The 23,131-nt window shown below is 42.7% G+C and overlaps 1 protein-coding gene across 6 annotated transcripts in view; it reads right to left on the bottom strand.

Annotated features, from left to right (window-relative positions):
- Positions 1 to 3,720: 3,720 nt before the first annotated feature.
- tenm3 (teneurin transmembrane protein 3) overlaps positions 3,721 to 23,131 on the bottom strand; it is a 220,732-nt gene continuing 201,321 nt past the window's right edge. For all 6 annotated transcript variants that reach the window (XM_082536064.1, XM_082536065.1, XM_082536068.1 and 3 more), the window contains 12 exons: positions 22,086 to 22,212; positions 13,362 to 13,559; positions 13,206 to 13,265; positions 12,559 to 12,903; positions 11,315 to 11,559; positions 11,054 to 11,235; positions 10,219 to 10,421; positions 9,592 to 9,702; positions 9,335 to 9,477; positions 9,124 to 9,248; positions 7,362 to 7,492; positions 3,721 to 6,074 (listed from right to left, as the gene is read on the bottom strand). In XM_082536064.1, the coding sequence (XP_082392190.1) occupies positions 5,319 to 6,074; positions 7,362 to 7,492; positions 9,124 to 9,248; positions 9,335 to 9,477; positions 9,592 to 9,702; positions 10,219 to 10,421; positions 11,054 to 11,235; positions 11,315 to 11,559; positions 12,559 to 12,903; positions 13,206 to 13,265; positions 13,362 to 13,559; positions 22,086 to 22,212 (2,626 nt within the window). In that variant the 3' untranslated portion in view covers positions 3,721 to 5,318. The remainder of the gene's footprint in view (positions 6,075 to 7,361; positions 7,493 to 9,123; positions 9,249 to 9,334; positions 9,478 to 9,591; positions 9,703 to 10,218; positions 10,422 to 11,053; positions 11,236 to 11,314; positions 11,560 to 12,558; positions 12,904 to 13,205; positions 13,266 to 13,361; positions 13,560 to 22,085; positions 22,213 to 23,131) is intronic.

The following is a 23,131-nucleotide window of genomic DNA, read 5'->3' as shown; positions in this document are numbered from 1 at the left end:
ACAGGCAGGGAGATGGACACGCCTGCATGGCAGGGAGAGCTGCAGTCTCCAGTCAGATTAAAATAAGCGCAGCTTGCAATGTCCGACTGAGGCCACAAGGGGCCAGTAATGCAAAGAACTGAGGAGGAGCTTTAGGACAGTGCTGTCCAACATGAAAGGAGAGCAACTGCTTTATTTTGGCACATTTTAATTCATGTATATTATTAGATTTGACAATGCAAGAAGTGCTGCCACTGATTTGCACAAAATCTCTAAAATTAAAAACATCCTGTCTCAGAGTGATGCTGAATAACTAGTTCATGCTAGGGTTGCCAACTCCCTGAAAAATAAATAAGGGACACCTCGTGGCCAGGGCGGGCAACCCAGTTGTCTTCACCCTTCCCAGTGTGGTAGCTCTTTTTTGTGTGTGAAATTATTTTTTAACCATTTGACTTGAACTTGATTTAAGCAGATGCATATTCTTTGTGATATGACCATATGTGAAACAAATGATCATTTAGCCATTTATTTTTAGCTCAAAATGACAACATTAACACAGTAAAACAGGTCTCTTTCTTAAACAGAAGCCTGTCATGCTTAACTTTTGAGAATATAAGTAAATCTTTCTTTAAAAGCACTCTGTCCTGCTTAACTTAAAATTATATAAATTAATAGAAAGCAATAGAACGCAAAATATTCTTGTAACAGTGCACATTTAGTGCATTTAGTACAATTGGCTTCAGCTGAGGTATTATTTCAGCTTTTCTAATGCTAATCAGCTGCTCCTGTTTGTAAACCCGCTTGTTCCCATGATTACGCATCATAACTCATCATCATTATTCATCTATGTATTACTTTTATGTATTAGTCATCAATTTGTTGTAATCATCTATCCTTGCAGTTGTTTATTACACAAAATAAATTATATTATCACACTTCTGGCCACATAGCGCTGATATTCACTGCACATGCCCATATTAACCTTAACCAGAGGGTTTAAAAAAAACAAACCAGTGTTTACATACCATATCTGCTTCTGCCGTGGCCTGGTGGACAAAAAATTGGTTAAGGGTTCCCCGAGCTTTCACGCCCCTCATGTTCTTCATGTGCCCACCACTAGAAGCATGCCTATGGAAAAAGTGCGCCAGCACACAGTGCAGTGCGCTTTATAGTGCACTTTTCCAGCCAGGTGTTTCCCTTTTCCCATTCCTCCCTGTACTTTTGCAGCCTTTTTTTTTCTTTCTCTGAGGGGAACAAACATTGCTGCTCTAATGCTGGGCTTACACTGTGCGATTTTTGGCCCATTTTGAGCCGATTTTTGAGTCGTGCGACCGATTTGGTGATCAGCCCGATTTTGGCCTTCATCGTGCGTCGTGTAGTATACGTGGGGTAACGAGAAGCGATTAACACCTCACGACCAGCTCCCGATCATCAATCGCTCGTGAGGGTGTCACCGCAGCTGCTCACGCGCAAACACGTAAACGTCGGTGAAAAAGACGTTGCAGCACAGCAGTGCAGCGTGTGATCTGGACACAAGCGATGGAGGCACAACTTGTAGAACTTTGGAAAGCTCATCCGAGCCTTTTCGATGTGGCATCACAAAATTATCACGACCACAACAAACGTGAAAATAGTTGGATTTACACTGCTGCTCAATCACAGCTGCCTGATCAATGTTTTTCATTAGCAATTTAGCAAAGTTGATGTGGTGGTGTGTGTGTCTGTGTGAGTGAAAGACAGAGCGACAGATTTTCTGTTATAACCTTCATTTTATGGACGCACAGTGTGCCGTCCGAGACTTGCACCGCAGTGTCGGCGTTTGTTTCCCTGTTGGCCATGCTTGTTGTTGTGGTCATCGGTTGTCTTCCGGTATTTTCTCCGTAAGCGACCTTTCCTCGACCAATGAGATGAGCGGTAATCTGACTTGTCATACTCGAATTGTCATAAGTGTGCTGTCAGCTCATTGGTCACAAAGCAGGAGAGGGGCTGGGAATTATGTTTTCAAACAAAGTGTTAATTCCATTAAAAGTTATAGACTACTTTTGATTCTCACTGTATTACGGGACAAAGTGCGTCCCTTATTAGCTCAATACGGGACGTGTACTTTTGTTTCGAAATACGGGACGATTCCGTTTTTTAAGGGACGGTTGGCAACCCTAGTTCATGCGCACATAAGACCACTGAGATGGTGATCAACCTTACAAGGAAAAAAAGAGCTGGGTCAGCACTAGGGATGGGTATCGTTTAGGTTTTATCTGATACCAGTACCAAACCGGTACTTTTGAAACGGTGCCGGTGCTTAAACGGTGCTCAAACCGGTGCTTAAAGAATGGAGAACACAAAATTGGTCCAAAAACCTCTCATGTTCAGCTGTTTTTTTGTAAAAAGATAACAATGTTAGCCTTTTCTGCAGCTATGGGGCATATATGGCATCACTCTTGGCTGGAAGCAGTGCTTAAACAATGGAAAAAACACAAACTTTGTCCAAAAACCTCTCATGTTCAGCTGTTTTTTTTTTTTTTGTAAAAAGATAACAATGTTAGCCTTTTCTGCAGCTATGGGGCATATATGGTATCACTCTTGGCTGGAAGCAGTGCTTAAACAATGGAAAAAACACAAACTTTGTCCAAAAACCTCTCATGTTTAACTGTTTCCCACTTTTTCTTTGGTCATTTTAGCCTTTTTGGCCAGGGTGAAGGGAGTATCTGCCATCAAACAAGAGGACAGCCGCATGTAGCTATGATGGTGTTTGCTAGTTCACCTTACATGCATTAATGTAATAACGTGGTTAGCCTACTCAACGTAAATTATACACGAACAACATTAAGCTACTCACGCAGAGAAGAACGGCTGCTGCTGCATCATCATCCTCATCATTTCTGCTACACTGGCAGGGCTAGGGGCCAGGACTCTATTCTTCGTGTTTTTGGAGATGTTGCTAACTCCGGGTCCGATAACAGGCACCACACCCGCAGTAGATGCGCTCGGTGTGAGGTCTCGCAGCAAGCTATCAAATACGGCGCATTTCTCGGCTTTTAACAAAACGCTATACGTCGCCAGGTGTTTCATCAGATTTGAGGTGTTGCCTCCGTTGACAGTATCACAGTATCAGCTTAAAGCACTTGTTGCTGCTGAGTTTGCATCTTTTGCTGTGAAGTACAGCCAGACTTTGACCGCTTCACCTTGGTCATTTTTAATCTGTAGCTCTGCTCTAAAAGAACGTGCCTGTACCTGGACCTGCCTACTATCCTCTGAAAGGTAAAATGATTGGCTAGAATCCAAAGTATATCACAGCTCAGGAAAAAAAAGCACCGAAATAAAGCACCGAAATGTGCGCTGCTTTTCTGGTTACTACTGTTTATGTCAGAACCCGGTACCCATCCCTAGTCAGGACCCATTACAATGTTCCGGTCTTTCTGAGTTGACTTAGACGGTCTTCTTGTTTTGCATTTGCTTGAAAAACACTACCTGCATGTAGTTTGTTTGGTCCTTGTGTACAGTTTGTGTTTGTGTTGGGAGCTGGATGTTTCTTGGTGTTGGTGATTAGTGGATTTGATTTTCAATGACATCTTTTGTAGAAAATCCTACCCCATCTCAGGCTTCATTATGAAGTCATGTTACAATGTTTTCAGATGTTGCCAATAAAAAGCATGTAATGCATGAAAAAGCACTTGAGTAAATCAGTTTTTTCTTATCGCTGCTAGCAGTGAAAGTGAAGAACAAACACAGCAAAAAAAGACGTTAGTTTCAATGTATTTTATTCTTTACTGTAGAAACACTGTACATAAATTACTTTCTCTGAGACTAATATTGATGTACGTATAAGTGGAATTCATCAACCTCCGAAATAAAGAAAAAGATAAACCATAAAACATTGTCAACTTGTCATAACTGTCGTTGAAAAAAAGATCGGTAGCATATGAGGTTAACTCTCTGTGGAAAGTTCCTGCTCTTTCCTTCCAAATGACTAAAGTTACTTTTCAACCTTATAAACACACATACGCACAATGGAAACTCTAAAGGAGTACAGAGACCCACAATCAATGAGTAAACATCCACATTGATCTTTGATCTATTACTGTTACTCGTTAATGTCACTGATGGCAATGCACTGTCCCTTTAAAGATAAACAAGCAAAAATAAAGGGAGAAGCAACGATTTGTTACTACTCACAGCAATCCTGTCCCCCACCCCTCCCACCCAAAGCCATGATAACATGTTTCTATTGCAAGCAATACTACTACCTGTGACTGAGAAAAGCACAAGTCTATTTGTTATGAGGCCGAGTCACATTTTGTAAAAGTGAATAACACCTGGGCAGCCAGGGTACCAGGGGTTTATAGGACCAATGTACATCCACGCAAACACAACGGTGGCCCTACAGTCGCCCTGGTTCTTCACATACGTTAGTTTGACTATGGTCTCTCTAAATTTGTAGAACTTGTTAGAGCACAGAATGGGAAGAAGTGGCTTTTAAGTAAAAACACAAATCAAAGTTTGTCTTTGTTCAGGTCATATAATGGTCCATTCCAGTGGTGACGGTGCAGTAAAAGTAGTAATAGTGGTATAAGTAATACTATGTAAAAATGTTTTTGTTAATTTTCATATACCCTTTTTGTCTGAAGCAACAGCAAGTTTATATAAAGAAAAAAACTCAAAGAGAAAATCAGTTTATTTTTTTCAGCTTTCATACAAAGTTGAATTTTTGTGCCTGTCCTTCTTAGAGAGTCCACGACGGTGGTTCCACTCAGTTGCTTCAGCCACGGACACGACAGAGCCTACAGACGTGGCTCCCAACAGAGATACGACACCTGCAACATCTCTTAGGGATGCACAGATGGCGATTACACTGACAGTTACCAGCTGTTGAAACGCTTGCAAGCTCATGTAACTGTAAAGTCCTCAGTCGGCCGCTTGAACGAGTCTCTACATCCCACTGTTTGATAGCTAGCTAGCACACAAATATAGCAGTCGGGTTATAGCCCCCACCTTTCACGAAAGGCGGTGGGGATGGGGGGTCATGCGTGCAAGCTGTTCGAAGGCAGACGACCGGGTGAAAAAAAGAGAAAGCGAGATAGAGAAAAAGAACATGACCGAAAAAAGGAACCTTTATCCGGGTTTGCAGACCATCAAACTGCAGCCGTGTTTCGGGTCAGCTGCACTGAAGTGATTGTTACATCATCAGTCTAGAAATCCCATTTGAACATTTTGATCCCAAAAAAAGGGATCGCGGGATCTCTTCAGTGGCTTGGTTTCAGTCTGTGACATCCATGTTTGAAAAGCTTTTGTTAGTCTCTGACAGTCAGTGGGCGGGATCATTGGATTCTGTTAATGCCGTGTTACCTCCTCCCTATCTCACTCTGCCGTAGGAACTGGATGTTGTTAGCGCTGTCGGCTAGCTCGGGGTACTGCTCTATAGACAGTACGTAGTATCCATCATAACCCAAAACCTTCCCGCTGCTTAGCAGCTGCCTCTTTTCTCCCTCCGTCCATAGCCGTACTCCTTCTTCCCCGTCTCTCACTCGCTGTTGTTCGCGCGCCCAGGCACTCGACAGCGCCCTCTGCCTTGCTTGTTCCAGGATTCGCGCTTTCTCCTCATCCAGCGTCGTCCCGTAACGCACGTGAAGTGTCAGGGCGCCGTACTGGAGCTCCACATCAGCAAAACGCCGCGTTCTCCCGTTCATGACTGTTGTGGACTGGGATACTGTGACGTTTACTCCATTTTCTAGTGACTTCCTCCCCGAGGTGAGCCGCAGTGCGCTGAGGTCATTCTCAGGCAGGCTGGTCTTGATGAAGTAGTGCGTGTCTCTTCCCTCCACTGTGAAATGCAAGCCCTCAAGGTAAAAGGCATTATTTAGGACAGCAGCCACCTTGATGCAGTCCTCGTTGGCGATGTTTAGAGCACTGGTCACAACGCGACCTTGGATCACGGCGAGCATCACTCCCTTTCCTATCAGAGACTTGACAGTGGCAAACCACAGCCAAGGCTTGTTGTGGTCTGAATGTCGCCGACTGAGCTGAATTTCTGGCATGCGCTCAAACGACAGAAAGGCCTGAGACTGACGGGTCACTTCCTGCTGGACGCCTGAGATAGACTGTGGAGAAAAAGCAGAAAAGGTGTCTGAAAATGTGACTCACAATCATTGTCGGCTGCATCTAGGTGTGTGGACTCAATCGATCATTGCTGCTCCAAGTCATACAAATTCTGTTCAATTCAATTTGATTTATGTAGCGTGAAATCACAACAACGCTTTATATGATCAAGTAAAAACCCGACAATAATGAAGAGAAATAGAGAGAAGTCGTGTTTCGGGTCATAGAGAGAAAAGCCCAATAATAGAGAGCAAACACTTGGTGATGGTGGGAAGGAAAAACTCCCTTTTTACAGGAAGAAAGCTCCGGCTGAAGCAGGCTCAGGGAGGAAGACAGCACGAAGTCTCTCCTGCTTCTTTATCTTTTTCTCTCTTTCAGTTTCTCTCTTGAAACGGCCACTTCTATTTCTGTCGTTGCCTTCATTAATCGCTGAGTTAACGTCAGTGTCTCTACGTCAGCGCCTCTACGTCAGCGCCTTTTCCTCACTGTGTGATTACTGATGACCCGACAACACGTGCACAGACATCCTCCTTTACTGATTTCCTTTCCTTTAAATGGGAGGATGTCTCACTAATAACTTCCTATTAATTTATTCCTCGTTTCTTCTCGTTCTGTTATTTTCTGTTCCTTGTCAACGTTATGTTTGCATGACTATATATAAATGAGTAACTATTAAGGTGTAGAATGTCTCGTATGTGGCCATCAGCAACAGTGACAAGAGTACCGAACAAACCACCCCAGATGTGTTTGATGCAGTTACATCATTTATTCCATTTACAAATATCATCCAGTGACTGGACTGACTGGATTAGCCACCGACTCGCTGCTCCCTGATGGCACGATTCTAAACCCGCTGTCAGTGCTGGCCACTTAGCTACAATACGAGCTCCAGATCAAGCCCTGAGGAGCTGGATTATGCTTGTTAGAGTTTCTTTCTTGTGCTGAAAAGTCAAAGAAAGATGATTCAGACATGTTTAAGAAGTACGTCCAGGCCAGGTTACATCACTGGAGACTTTTGAGAAAACATGAGGACCTACTGGTGACATGTACGACTGATGACGCCCATTCGATTTATTCAATTTAATTAATTTTTTTCTAACACTGCTTGGTAAGATCAAGGCAATAAAACTACTTCATGGTTTGTATTACAAGCAAAAATGAATTTTGCACAAATGTAACCACTGTTTGTTTGACACTTGTTTCACTGTCACTGGGCTGCAACCAGAGAAAACGCCCGCTGTGACGGATCGGGTGTGGTGTTCCTCCATAGTTCATCTGAGTATACATACAGGCAGGTCATCCCACAGCTGGCTCTTTTTCATCTCCAGTGATGGCTGTATCAGGTCAAATTTCGGAATAGGGAATCCTGGGATTGCATTATGGAGATGAAAGCCAAATGTGACCAACCAGATGTTGATATCTGCAGAGAAAGAGAAGAGTGGAAATAGTGATATTTATAAAAGAAACTGAGAAACAACAATGCAAAGCAATCATACTGTATCAGAGGGACTGGGACTAGTTTTATGCCTTCATATAAACTGACAAACCTCTGTTGGTGTTTAAAACACATTGATTCAATTCGATTTTACTCATATAGTGCCTCAAGGTAGGGGTGGGCAGTATAAACGGTATACGGTAGAAACAATATGAATTTGGCTTTTTGCTATAGCGCTCTACCACGAGCACATGTTGATGGTGTCATGCAAGCAAGGAGCTTATAAAGAAGAGCGGTGTGACGCTGGTCATATGGACCTGGTTTGGGTTAAGCAGTCGGATGTTGAGCAGAAAAATATCATCTGACAGTAATGGTGAAGAGACGGAATACAAGTAATTTGTTTCCTCACTTCAAAAACAAAGCATGTGTTGGAATATGAGCAAAGCCAAAAACTGCACCTTCCACAAACAGTCAGTCCAGTGGAAAGAAAAACGGTGGCCCTACACAGCAGACATTTTACTTTATTACTGTATTCAAAAATGTTGGCGCATTTATCTTCATTTTTATTTGTTATTTAAGAATTTTCTGTTACATTGTTTGGAAAAAGATCTGAAATTATTTGAAAAGTTTTATAATTTAAAATGTAAAAAAAGTTTTGCACAATAAATGTTCTTAAAATAGCATTTTTATACTGTTCAGTCATTTTGACACACACACACACACACACACACACACACACACACACACACACACACACATCTATATCTATCTATCTATCTATATATACAGAAGAATATATCGCAATATATACTGTTACTGCACATGCTTCAAATTACACCGCAGTATGGATTTTAGGCCATGTCGCCCAGCCCTACCTCAAGGCATTTAATATCATAAGGTGGGGACCCTACAATAATCCAGAGGAAACAATCAGGTGACCCCTATGAGCGATCACTTTGGTGACTGTGAGAAGGAAAAACTATCTTTGCACAGGAAGAAACCTCTGACACACTCATGGTTGGGCAGCCATCTGCCCAGACCGACGGGGGAGAGGGGAGGGAGACGAGACAAAAGACATGCTGTGATTAATGCAGAGAGGTGTATGAACACATGGTGTATGAACACATGGTGTATGAAAACATGGTGAATGAACACATGGTGTATGAACACATGGTGAATGAACACATGGTGTATGAACACATGGTGAATGAACACATGGTGAATGAACACATGGTGAATGAACACATGGTGAAATAGGGTGGATTAAGAAAAAACGTCTAGTCTACTGCAGCATAACTAAGCGAGGATTCAGGGTCACCTGGTCCAGCTGCTTCCACAGAGGAGGAGAAACTATTCTACTTTTACAGATCTCAGGAACGTCTGCTTCTGTGTCTGAACTTGATTTCGTATTGCTATTACATCATTTAACTTTCTTCATTTAACTGAGAAGTGCTTTATAAATAAACTTGACTTGTTTATTTCTCTGATGAAACAGAATGAAAATGATTTCTCGAGTAGTGCAGCAGGAATTATTCCACGAGTTATGTGACCTTAAAGCAACAGGTAATACACACATGGACTGAAAACATGTAAACAAGTCCAAATCGCTCCTTTACCTGTGACATATTCTTTGACCTGGTGGATCTTGCTGATGGGGTTGTTACCTTGGAACATGTACAGGTTAAAGGGCTGAGGGTCCTTACCAACACGTGTCCATGTGCTGATGTCAGGAGTGGTCCACCTTAAAACACAGACATGCTCTGCTCATGCTTGACACCATTACAGTCACCTGTTACACTTGTGCTGGTCGAGTGTCAGACTGCCTACCTTCCCGCAGGAATGTCATAATCTCTGTCTCCAAAATGAAGCAACCGCGTCAAAGGATCATACAGACCTCCGTGGAAACCAATTACCAACACGAAGTCTGGGTTGGAATCAAAGTAAACTTCACCATACGCTGTGTATTGCACCTACACAGACACACAAAGATCTATTAATTGCATCGGATATGGAGAAACACAGCAGTTCTGATGAATAAAGTCACATGCTGAAGCCTTTTGTTCCGGCAGGACCAACATGCATACCTGTTTAAGCAGGAGCCCATTGTTACTGAACACAGCCAGTGGAGTCCCAGTGTTATCACATGCAATATAAAACTCTTCTCCGCTGCTGATCTCCATGGCAAAAACATGGCCCTGTGCAAAAATAACCAACATTGGATTCAACAATAACAAACCTGCTATCATGCTGCGATATGCAGTTATAATCCATTGCTATGGGGTGCACACACACCGTGTTTTCACATCTTTGTGGAGATCACGCCGCTAACCCCAGCCATGACAAATGAATGCCTAAACCTAACTATGACCGAATTGTTACCCTGACACTAAAACCACATTTTGAGTCTGTTGGTCCCCACAAAGATATGTAGACACGGTCAGCTGCATTGTTACAGATGCCTCAACTAGTGCACCATTAGCTTTAGCAGAATAATTAAATAAATTACAGGGAGAAACTGCTCTCTCCGTCTTGTCACTTTTTTCCATATGCTCACTGGAGAGAAACCTGCTGTAACCAGACTGTCGTGCATCAAAAGTACAGCACTGAGTGTCTCGCCTGCTTCTAGCACGACAGCAGAGAGGTTTTTTAACCAGCCTTCTAACTTTAGCAAAAGCACTGCTGCGAGCTAAATGACTCTTTCAGTGTGGTACCTGCAGATCGTAGTAAAAGGACGTGATCTCTGAGCTGGAGTGGTTGTAGACGTGGGTTATCCTGGTGGGATAGTTCAGGTCCGCATAGAAGAACTGCAAGTGCTGGCCCAGGCTGTTCCTAGATGCTACTCGCCGACCCAAGCCGTCATAACGGTACTGGATGGTCCAGCTGGCTGCTTTGCTGTAGACACGAACTAGTAGGCCTGTTGTAAAAAAAATACTGATGCTGTTGTCTTTTATAAGGAAAAAGTGCACATGTTCAGTGCATGTATGACTCTCTTTAGGGTTAGTTTTCTGTTTTCCACATAAGCCTTTAGAGCAGCGGTCCCCAACCCCCGGGCCTCGGACCGGTACTGGTCCGTGAGTCGTTTGGTACCGGGCCGTGAGAGTTGAGGCTCAGGTGTGAAATGTCTGGTTTTCAGGGTTTTTATTGGTTTTCAGCGTTATTTTGTTATCGTTTTATCGTTAACTCGGTTTTCCTGGGTCTTTTCACGCGTGTTATGAATAAATCTTCTTTTTTTCGGTACCGGTACTAGTTTTATTTTGTTGTATTTATCCGTGACACCTTAAAGGCCGGTCTGTGGAAATATTGTCGGGCATAAACCGGTCCGCGGCGCAAAAAAGGTTGGAGACCGCTGCTTTCGAGTGAACTTTGACTGCTCAGGATGTGATCAGGTGCTCTATGGCACAATTTGTAAACTTCTGTCTTGAATATAACATTTTCCTACACGTCTGATTTGGGTAATCATTTAAACTGTTCAAGCACAGTCAACGTCAAGAGGACGAACACTACTGTGCCACTTTGCGTTGCGTCTGTTGGTCAAACTGTGCAAACCTTTGGAGTTGTATTCAAATATCTCAGCTCCTCTCTGTCTGAGGAAGCCGTCCTCATCCAGCCTATACTGAACATCTCCCAGCCGAGTGATTCTGTCCCGCAGGTCGTAGCGCAGAGGGGTCAAACGCCCGCTGTTCCCAGGGTTCAGCAGATGCAGATTCCCGTTCAGATCGTAATTATATCTGAAAGGACAGAAAGTAGAATCGTTAATTATTATTTGGCATCAGTGTTTTCTTTCTTTCTTGAATGCTGTGATCCTACCTCCACATCATCTTCTCATTGAGGGAGACGGTCTGCAGCTGTCCATCGACGTCATACTCATAACCATATTTGGTCGTGTTAGCAAACGGCCCGATCTTGATTTCACGCTTTGTCACTCGGCCCATGTTGTCATACTGAATGGTGATCCAGTACATCAGTGACCTGAAAATCTCATACTGGATCTCCTTGATGCGGCCGTGCTGGTCAAAGTGTTTTGTGTAGGTCATTACTGCTGTGGAGATAATCTGGGAATGATGGGCAGACAGAAGATCTACTGTTACACTTCAGCAGTGACCTGCTGATCAAAAAACTGCACCTGACATCTGGACAGCCCCACCCTGCCTCAGGTGGGGTTTTGTTTCATTGCTTTGAAGACACAAACACAACCTCCAGCTGTGGGTGTAGAAAATGTCATTTAATGAGGGAAGAACACCTGCTGCATCTGACACACATAAATCATACCTGTGACTAACACTGTGTCCAGAAGCATAACAGTAGTTAAACGTAACTGAGGGCTGTGGGTGCTCAAACTCTCAGGATCTGAAAGGATGTTAGCTCGCTCTTTAAATATTAGCTCGTCTGCTGCCAGTTTAACTTCAAGGCTTCGAGAAACATCCACAAATAGCTGCAACACTGAGAGGTCACAATAAACAAGCTGATATGGAGAATTAAGATATCTGAAATATATCCTTATCAGCACAGCGAGACCTGAAATGTCCAGCTACCTCAGCCTAATTAACCCTATAAACCTGTGCTATAAACTCTCAACCACGAAATGAAGATCCACAAAAACTCAGTGTTTCAAAATGTTTTCGTGATCTCTGCTGCCATGAGACACTGCCTCAGCCCCATTTACCAATCACTGATTAATGCACTTATCCCACTTGTTTTCTTCCTCTTGGAGACGTCCAAAGTTTTGTCCCATCAGTGGAAATATTTTAGGTGTCAGTGCCCCTGAAAGGATCTAACTGATGTGTCGTGCAGCGGGGGTGATAACATGATTTGGGTGTCCCTTCGGTCTCTTCCAGGAATCATCGTATGGTTTGATGTGAATGAAAATGATGTTACTCGTATGATATGGCCTTGCCAGTCACTAGATTTAGGAATGGTGCTCTCCACCACCATCAAAAGACCAACAAGGGAATATCTTTTGGAAGAACAGAGTTTAAAAGATTACTAAAATGTTACCATATTACTAGAATCTGAGGTGCTTATTTTAAACAGTATCGAAGATCCGTTATTACCTGATTGATATCGTAATAAATGACTCCAAACTTCCCAAACTGTTCCACTTTCCCAGATATGTCGTCAAACTGATAGAGATCGATGGGCAGCGGCGTCTCGTTGATTACAGCCTGCATGCTGGTGACCCTGAAACTGTTGTCATAGGTGTAGTCAAAGCGCGCGTTCACCATCCCGTCCTCGCTGAAGCGGAATATTTGCCGGTCAACCAGTGGGCCAATTTGGCGGTACCGGATGGAGCAGATGAAGCCTTCGCTCTGCAGGTTGACAGTCTTAAGCACACCAGCAGTCTCGTCATATGTGAAGCTGACCCTGGTCGAGTCATAAAGGATTTCTGCCAGCTTGTTCTGACGAGACAAATATAAACAAGTGTTACAGTGACGACACAAGCAGGATGTCTGCTGTGCATATCACACTTCATCACCAGCCTACAGCTCATCCAACTGTTTCTTTATGGTTCCACTATGGGTAACTTTCAATGACCAAAAGCAACTGTGAAGTTTGAAGCGGGAAAGATGTTGCAACAACACTGCTGCATGCTGCATGTACAGGACAACTGTACCTTAAACATACACAGACATTTCCTTCCTCATCGGTAACCTTTGACCTTTGTTGAAGAATCAGCTGCATAAAGACATGAATAACCTACCTGTCTGCGGTATTTGTACAGTATACGCCGGCCAGTGCCTAGATGAGCCACCCTCAGGAGCTAAGAAAGAGAAAGCAGTGAATGATTAGCTTTGCTGCTGTTGAGTGAAGTTGATCACATCCAGTGTGTCTCTTACTTGCTAAAAACAAAACACACCTGTCCATCTTCAGAGTAATCCACAGTAACAGACGCATTGCTTTCTGGTGGGGTGTAGATGTTCCTGTAATATCCTATGGATCGGATGGTCTGCATGGTGTGTCGGGCCACGCTGGGCATGGTGACTGCTGACAGGCGGTCCACGGAGTCATAGTCAAGGATGTACTGGTGCTGGCTGTGCAGCAGCAGCACCATGGACTGATGCAGAGACAGGAGGAAGACAATTAGAAGCAGAACACACTGACTGGTCGCGTGGCGGCCTGTAGTGAGAGGCCACAGACGTTATGATTGGATGTCTGAATTACAGTTTCTTATACAGAAAACAAAAGTGGTGCAAATGTTGTAAATGTAGCCTAGATTCACATCAGTCCACACTGCAGATACATGAAGATTCATTCAAGTACAACCGGCACTGCATCGTTTAATCAGATGTTATCAGATAAAGATCCTGATATTGTTGCACCACCTGCTGGAGCTGCACCTACCGAGGTCATGCAAAGCTCCCCTGCATGTGTGTTAGACAGTTTGACATGAATACCAAAGTGGCTTTTCACAGCGCTCAGGGAACACTGACACCACATATGCTGCTCAGATACACCTGATTTGGTCATGAGTGTGTTTTATAGGATACATTTCCAAGACCAGAAGAGACACACACATCAAAATAAAGAATGTTGCGCTTCAGTAATGAAATGTGCAATAAAATATGCTTTAATAAATTCATTTACTATTCTTTTATTTATTTAGACATTAGTAAATAATCTATTAATTAATAATGTAAAATGTATCAATGCAAGGTGATGTTGCAATGTAGCAATCAGAGTCTGAAGGCCCAGACAATTCCCAACAGATTGATTTTCCCACGTGGATCATTATGGCTTTGCTATACTGGTCAGCTTAATTGTCACAGTTTATTTGATCTTTATTATTTTTTGGTACTTTTAAGTTATTACAATCAGAACAGACACTGTGGGACGGGAAAGATGAAGAGAAGTTAGGAAGTTGAGTTAACAGAAGGAGAGGGAAAACAGTAGAGAGGGATGGAGAGAGAAAAGACACTGAATCTGTTTGATCACCTGCTGAAACAAAACAGGCAAAAAGAAAAAACATAGCAGGGAAACCATGGCAACAACCCAGTAAATAATAAATACTGAATGTTACTGAGCAGCAGGACTGATAATGCAGGATATGTTTGGAGGCAGCAGCCTGTGTGAGTCTGTGAGTACCTGTGTGTGTTTGTATTCAACAACCATAAAAAAAAGATTTTCTAAATCATTTAAATTTAAATGTAAAAAAGAAAAAGAAATAAATGAAAAGATGTTTTTCTGACATTTAAAATTCCACTCCTCATTTTTGAAATCCACTGAATTTTCCTTTCCTGTTAGCTCACAGATTAGCTTTTAAATGACCAAATAAGATGTTGTTGTTGTTTTGTTTTTTACCGTGCTCCTTTGTCTCAAAGCTTAGCCTAACCAGTTATCACGTTTTCATACAGAGTAAAGGACGTTTGGATTTTTCCCCCTTAACCATAAACACCTTCATTTAGGACTGTATTTTGTGTTTACTTGTGTCGTATTTGTATAATATTTAAATTTGTCTGATGATCTAAAGCATTTAAGTGTGACAAACATACAAAAAAATAGGAAATCAGGAAGGAGCAATGGCTTATTTGAAGAGTTTCAGTCAGGTTTCAGAGCTCATCACAGCACAGAAACAGCTTTAGTGAAGGTTACAAATGATCTTCTTATGGCCTCTGACAGTGGACTCATCGAATATCTACTGTCAGTTAATATTTGTAAATCTGAAAAGCCAAGAAGTTTTGTTATGCATATATATATATCCTACAGTATATAGCTTTTCATTCTATAAAAAAAGGGGAAGCCTAGCTTCTTCCTGGGCCACAACAAGTTTCATAGCTTGAACGTGCTGCTCTGCTGGGTCCTGCCTGCTTGTATTCTGCATATTCTCCTAAATGGGTTTCAGCTGGACACTGTAGCTTTCACCTACAGACAGGCATGTTAGACTAACTGCCAATTTTAAACTGATTATAGATGTGACTATGAGAGCAGAGGCCTCAAAATGTGACATCTTGGATATGCAAATGGCAAACTGTACAATAAAATATGTGAATGTATAGAAAAAAAATGAACTTTCAATCGGTAGAAAAGAAAGGAGCATCGTGTATGAGGACAGTACGAGAACAAAGGAAAGGATGTAGTGGGTACTTTAAATGTAGGGACACGAGGAAGGTAGATATGTTATGTGTGCAGGAGGAGAAGTGGAAGGAAGCAAGGCCATGGCCACTGAAGGTGGATACAAACTCTATCTTGGTGTTGATAGGAAGAGAAATGGAGTAGGGGTGACCTTGAGTATGTGTACTGTGGAGCTGCAGAGTATAAAGTCGGTGATGCATGTACCTGACAAACAGGATGTCAGGTGAGAAAGAGAAAGTTGGATCAAATGGTGCAGAGCGTGTGCGTGTTGATGTGTGGGGATTACATGGTGTAAGTTGGAGAAGCAACAATGTTGCATACAGTTTCGGGAGGAGCTGATATTGTCACAGCCGGGGCAGCAGTCGTGTGGTGGAAACAATGAGGCAGTGGAGATGCGAGTGGAGATTTATGTACAGTGAAAATAACAAAGGTGAGGGAAGAACTGAACATAAAACTGGGAAAACTAACAAACTGAAACATAAGGACAGCAGGAGATGTACAAAGGCTGTGCAGAGAGACGCAGAGGAACACAGGCAGACACACACTATAAATACACAGAGGGACACTGGGAAATCACACACAGTGGGAGACACAGCTGGACCTGATGAGCCTGACGAGACAGGGGACCAACAGAGGGAGCACCAACCCAGAAACCCAGCATCCAAAACCCCAAAACACAAACCATCCCAAACAGTCCACAAATAGTAGTGATAATAATAATAATAACAATAAATACACCAAACACAAAATCACTGAGTCCACGGACTCAGGACCATGACAGATATAATCTCAGAGATAAGCTCCAGGAAAGCTGATGAGCCATACCAGAGAAAGAGTCGCTAGACTAAAGGGAGAGGTGATGATCAGCAAGCAGCAAAGAAGGAACACTATAGGTGAAAGGTTTCTACTGAGGGTGTTGGTGGAGAGTAAGGAGGAGATCAGAATGAGGTGTACTACTGACAGCATGCCAAAAAACAAACTATGATGTTCGTCGAGTGTGGCAGAGAGCTGTGTGTCCTGCTCCACCCTGGAGGACATGAAAGAGGAATGTGAGGCAGTGGTGAGGTGTGCAGTAGAGGTGACAGGTGGGTTTTAAACATCAGCTCTGAGCCTCGTCTTGTTTGCAGTGGTGATGGTGGACAAATGAGGTCTCCGTGGACTATGACCTTCACAGATGACACTTTAATTCTGTCGTAAGAGCAGGGAGCAGGTGGAGGTATGAACAATGAAAATCAATAGAATCAAGAAAGAATATGTGTGTGAATGACAGGAAGGTAGCTGGAGAAGTGAACACGCAAGCAATGGAAGCATTGAAGGTAGATGAGTTTAAAACCTGGAGTCAATGATCCAAAGCAATGGACAGTGCAGAAGAGAGGTGAAGAAGAAAGCGTTTGCAGGGTGGAGATATATTCAGTAGATGACAGTGAGAGCTGCTATGGTGTATGGTGAGGAGATGGTGAGACTAACACAAAGACAGGAGGAAAAGCTGGAGGTGGCAGAGTTTTGTTGTAAGTGATGGACAATTTTAGAAATGAGTATCCCCACAGCCACCTCAGTCAGCTTGGAGATAAAGTGAGGAAGGCAAGACTGAGATGCTTTGGCAGTGGTTTGGGGGGAATAATGGACACAATGGACTAAAGATGTATACAGCTGCCAGCTGGAGGTACAGAGGAAGACCGCATCGATGGATGCAGTGAAAGAGGACATGTAGAAGGTTGGTGCAATAGGGATGAATGCTGTCATCCCACACAAACTCACTCACAAGCTGGCAACACTCGACCTGCACCCCACCCTCTGTGACTGGCTACAGGACCTTTTGACTGCCAGGCCCCAAACCGTCGGGATCAGCAACAGGACTTCAGCCAGCATTATTACAAACACTGGCGTCCCACAGGGTTGCGTCCTCAGCCCCATCCTCTACACCCAGTACACCCACGACTGTGTCACCTCCAACAAAGACAACACCATACTGAAGTTCGCGGACGACACTCCAGCGATCGGTCGCATCACTGGAGGGGACGAGGCGGCTTATAGGAGAGAGGAGGCCGGTCTGGTGTCATGGTGTGAGGACAACAACCTCACCCTCAACACTGACAAGACAAAGGAGGTGAAAGTGGACACAAGGAAGAAGAAGAGGCCTCACCAGCCGCTGTCTATCCGGGGCCTTGAAGTGGAGAGGGTGAGCAGTAGGGGTGGGGAAAAAATCGATACTGTGTAGTATCGTGATATTTTGTTTGCTAATAATGTATCGATACAGGGACAGCAGAAATCGATATTTTGTTACAAAAAGGTTTTTGTGCTCTGACTTCAGAGCATGTTGATCCTTTTTCTGAGCAAGAATCCTGACATTCCTTCACTGTCCAAATGTGTTTAACTGGTTTTTGGCAGCAATAAACATGACAGTTTACTTATTTTAATTTAAGACATGTTTTATTTTAATTACGTTTAAAACTTTTTTATTTAACGTAAAATTATATTTTGTTTTAATTTACTTTCAAATTCTTCAGTTGCTGAATGGGCTGCATAGTTTTCATAAATTGCATAGTTCAGAATAGCTGTAATTGTACCAGATGGTTGCATTCAGTTAAGTTGGACTAGACTGTAATACAAACCGTTCAGTTTGTCAACAATAAAACTGACTGACATGAGAGAAAGACTGAGTGTGAGACTTTGTTATTAGATAAAATGAATATTGATCAAGTTTACCTTCATGTACAGAATCTGAATATCGCAAAATATTTTTAAAAAATTGCAATAATATCGTATCGTGCGTTAAGTATTGTGATAATATCGTATCATGAGATGTATGGTGATTCCCACCTCTAGTGAGCAGCTTTAGGTACCTGGGCGTCTACATCTCTGAGGACCTCGCCTGGACACTGAACACCACACAGCTGGTCAAGAAGGCTCAGCAGCGGCTGTATTTCCTGAGGAGGCTGAGGAAATTTGGTATGTCGGCCAAGATCCTCAGCAGGTTCTACAGCTGCACTGTGGAGAGCACACTGACCAGCTGTATCACTGCATGGTACGGCAGCACTACTGCTATGGAGCGCAAACACCTGCACAGAGTGATAACTGTGGAGAAGATCATCAGGACCCCGCTGCCCTCTCTGCAGAGCAGCTACCATCACAGAGTCCAGAGGAGAGCTGCCTCCATCCTCAAAGACCCCACACCCCCCCAACACTTCTGCCCTCGAGACGAAGGTTTAGAAGTTGGAAATCCAGAACATCCAGACTGCCATCAGACTCTTGAACAGCTGACCCATTTTGAACAGTAATAATTATTTTTTGCACGTCTGCTCATATTGAGCTCTTTTGCACACGTCTGTTTCAAATCTCCATATTTTGTCTCCTTTTCTGCCTTCATCTATTTATTTGTACTACTTGTATTTATATGTTTTATTTCTATTGTATATATTAATCGGCATCTGTGGGTGGACAGCAAAGAAAGAATTTCATTGCACAAAGAAAAACCTTTTCTCTCGTGACACATGGCAATAAACACTGAATGCTAGGGGCAGAAGGATATCCAGGACCCCTAAAGAGAGCAGCCATTTATTTTAAATTAATTTAATTTGATCACTCAAAGCACTTTACACAACTTGCCTCATTCACAGCAGCACTTTTTGCCTCGTATTTTCTGTCTAAATGCTGAATTTAATTGAATCTGCCACACACACACATTCAGCAGAGAGCAACTTGGAGTTAGTATCTTGCCCAAGGATATTTCTCCATCTGTGGTTAGTGCAGGTGACAGTTTACTGGGCCCTTCCCCAGATCTCTGCTTCGATCCTGTCCTGGAGGCTACAGACGCTTCTTCAGCTCACGGCTTGCTTCGTGCTCTCACACTCTCAGTGGAGACTTCTACTGTAATGTCCTGAGGCATCTGAGAAAGAACTTTCAGTGACCTGAACTGAATGTGTACAAATGTAAACTTTGCACACACGAGTCAAAAACAAGACAAGCAGAATTTATAATTGACAATGAAGCTTTGCTAAGCTTTCATGGGTGCAGCCCATAAACTCAGCTCTGCTCCTTGAATTTCCCCTAAAACGTGGGATCGTTGAAGGGGACAGAAACAGACGTCCCAGCGGCGTAAGATTCAGCACAAACAAAGAAATACTCAAACACAAACTTCCACTGACCACATTAAAACAGGATCTATCAACTATTTAATTTCTAAACCAAATAGTTGAATGATGTCATACTGTAAATGCACTGAGACTGCTACACTGTGATAGTACGTACTAAATATTAACCTGCTTACTTGCTTCAGTTTCAGTGAGTCTTGTAAAGCCGTTACTTATTCCTTCCTCTCGTCTCTTACACGCTACACTTGCTTTACTGTGATTCTTGTTTCTCTTCAGCCACACTTGCTGTTTTCTTTCTAGCTCAGTCTCTCCATGTAAGCTCCAACCATCCGCTGACACAGTAGAGCCTGTGACAGCAAAGTATTTCTTCTTCCTTCTCTGTCACTCCCCTACAGACGAGGCCTGCTGCTGCTGTGTCTCAGGCTCTGATGAAGCTAATAAAACCAAAATGTTTCTGATTTACCAACACAGCTCTTACACTGCAAGCAATCCGCTCTCGTTTGCTCTTAAAGGCACAACATGGGCTGTTTTTGTTTCATCACTGCTGTTTTTCATTCTTTAGCCCATCATTTCCTCACATCTGGACTTTCTGACACATCTCCACCTTTAAGGGCACGCTGTTGAATCCTCTGTTCATTTTCTGTGTTCCTTCCTTTCTTCAGTCATTATTTTACATGAATTTATTTAGAGTGAAATATGTGTGATTCGCTCTGTTACGGATGTAGAGTTACCACGACTCCCCTTTAAATCTGTGTCCACGTCCACTATGTTCTATTAACACCAAATTATCACTCAGGCTATGAATTACAGCCGAAGACCCAATGTTTGGCCTCCTAATAAAATATTTGCGCAAAATTACAGAATTATTTCAGAAGAAAAGAAAATGAGCAGGGTCGATATTATTGGCTCCCCTGAAACAACAACATAATACGAACCACTGCTGCGAGCTGATGTGTTTGTAACGTTCAAAGCCTGTAAAATGAAAACCGAGACTTATCTTCAATTTACAAACAGAATAAAAACTTCAGCAAGTTCAGAAATATAGAAGAAGCCTGGCAGTAGGAAGTGAAAGAGTTCAAAGACTCTGGAAAGAAAACTTGTGAGACGTGTCTTTAAAGACTAATGACTAAAGTCAGACCAAGAAATACCCAGACTGAAGTATGCTGAGGACAGCCTGGAGAAACATCACGAATACTGGAAGCATGTCTTTTGGTCAGACGAGATAAAACGAGAGCGCTTTGGTCGCAGAGATGCTGCTTATGTTTGGAGAAAGAAAGACAGTGAAACACGGTGGTGGGAGTATTATGCTGTGGGGATGCTTCAGTGTGTCTGGAAGTTGGAATCTCATCATGGAGGAAAGAATCATACAGAAAGATGAGATGTGAAGATTTTGAAAGAAAACTGGGTCTTCCACCACGACAATGACCCAAAACATACTGTTCTGTCCTCACTAAGTGTTGTCCTCGTGAACGTAGACTCAGCTATACAGACAGCTAAACACTCTCCTAATCAAAATCCAAGGACAGGCCGATGTGTTGAGTTGGATGATTTAATAAGGAAAAAGTGTGAAACTGTCGACAAAACCAGAAATAAACCAATAAAAATGTTGCACCAATATGAAATATACCAAACACATATTCAAAGATATAAGAACACTATATTTATCTGCTTAGTGAGTGCCCGAATAAAACATCAAATGAAATCAGCTCATGATCGAAATGTTAAAGAAACCACATGGCATATGAGCTAGCTTAACCTTACTAGCTTAGGTTATACATGCATTCAAATTAAATTCCAACTACAAACTATATCACGCCTTCACAACAAATAGTAATGCACACTAGTCGTCTCAGTGATAACAAACAATATCACTTACAGATGATGCCGTTTATCAACTTGTGAAGGCGTGGATGGCAACAGGTTAACAGAGGTGAAACTGCCTCTGGCTAGAGCTTGCAGAGTAAAAAATACACAAAACAACCACTAGAGGGCAACCTGCTTCAGAACAGAAAATATCTAATGCCAGCAACCATACGCTGTGCCTGGTAGGCAACTGCATGCAGAAGACCAAAGTGAACATTATTGACTGGCAGGCACAAAGCTCTGACTTGAATCCCAAACAAAGGTTGGGCTTACTAGCAGAAAAGGATACACGTTGACTGTTAGCTTATAATTTTGACCCTGGTAGTTTTTGAGAAATAACTTTGTGTCTGCATGCAAAGTGAAATAATGTAAGCGTCCAAAGAGTTTGACATTTGAGGAAGTTGTGTTAAAAATTCATGCTCTGTTGAACCATCTGCTCATACCGTGTAGCGGCTAAATCCACATCAGAGCCACACAGAGTCATTTTAAGTGACTCACTCACACTGAAGCTCCACAGTGATGTATGCATGTGTGGTTTTCACGACGTTAGCCTGTACCTTGTCCAGATACGTGTAACTCCACATCTTTCCATCAGCGAAGACTCTGGAAATGATTCGTCCCTGACTGTCGTACTCCCATCTCTCTGTGGTCGGACCCCTCTGGAGACCTGTCACCTGACCCGAACTGGACAGACACAAAGTCAGATCACCAACATTTCAAACATTGCCTTTGAGGTTTTTGAGAGCTTGAGCCAAACCAAAATCTAGTGATAAGCTTTTAAGTAGTTGCATTTTGGTTCCTGTTTCTTTGATCTGTTTCTTATTTCTTTGTGTTTACTTTTTCAATCTCAACTCAATTCAGTTTCTATTTTATTTACATGGCACCAAATCACAACAACAGTTGCCTCAGGGCGCCTTATACTGTAAGACTTAGCAATAATAGAGAGAAAACCTAACGATCAAACAACCCTCTGTGAGCAACCGCTTGGTGACAGTGGGAAAGAAAAACTCCCTTTTAACAGGAAGAAACCTGTGACAGAACCAGGCTCAGGGAGGGCGGGGCATCTGCTGTGATTGGTTGGGGGTAATGGGATGATCCTTCTGCATCCTTTCCCTGTATCTCCTGTATTTTCCTGTCTTTTGGTACTTTTAGTTATATCCTGTTTTATTTTGGTAACTGCTTTGACATTTTACCACCTGTGTCTGTTCTTTTCCCTCCTCTGCTTCTCAAATTGTTTCCACCTTTGAGTTCTTTCACTTCAGCTCCACTGACTGTATGTATATCGTTATGTCTTTGTTCACATCGTCTGTGCTTCCATTAGGGCTGTGCGATATGACCACAATCTCATATCCCGATATAAGACATCTATCGTCCGATAACGATATAAATCACAAACATTTAACATTCTCTGTAAACTCGTGAATCTCGGGCAGCTCGACTTGCGTGAAGTGTTTCCAGCTGGGCGTCGTGTAGCTGGAGTCAAGTGTTTTAACGATGCATGAAACGATACATTTTTAGTCATAAGTTGTAACGGCGCCGTTTTCTTTGTGAGTATTTATTACACGGCGTGCTGCGGGGAAAAGCCTGTTCTAATGTTTGAGTC

This window comes from Aulonocara stuartgranti (assembly GCF_965226115.1).
Source record: "Aulonocara stuartgranti genome assembly, chromosome: 6".
Taxonomy (NCBI): Eukaryota; Metazoa; Chordata; class Actinopteri; order Cichliformes; family Cichlidae; genus Aulonocara; species Aulonocara stuartgranti.
Note: the sequence above shows the minus strand (reverse complement) of the source record. Positions and strands in the feature narration are given on the sequence as shown.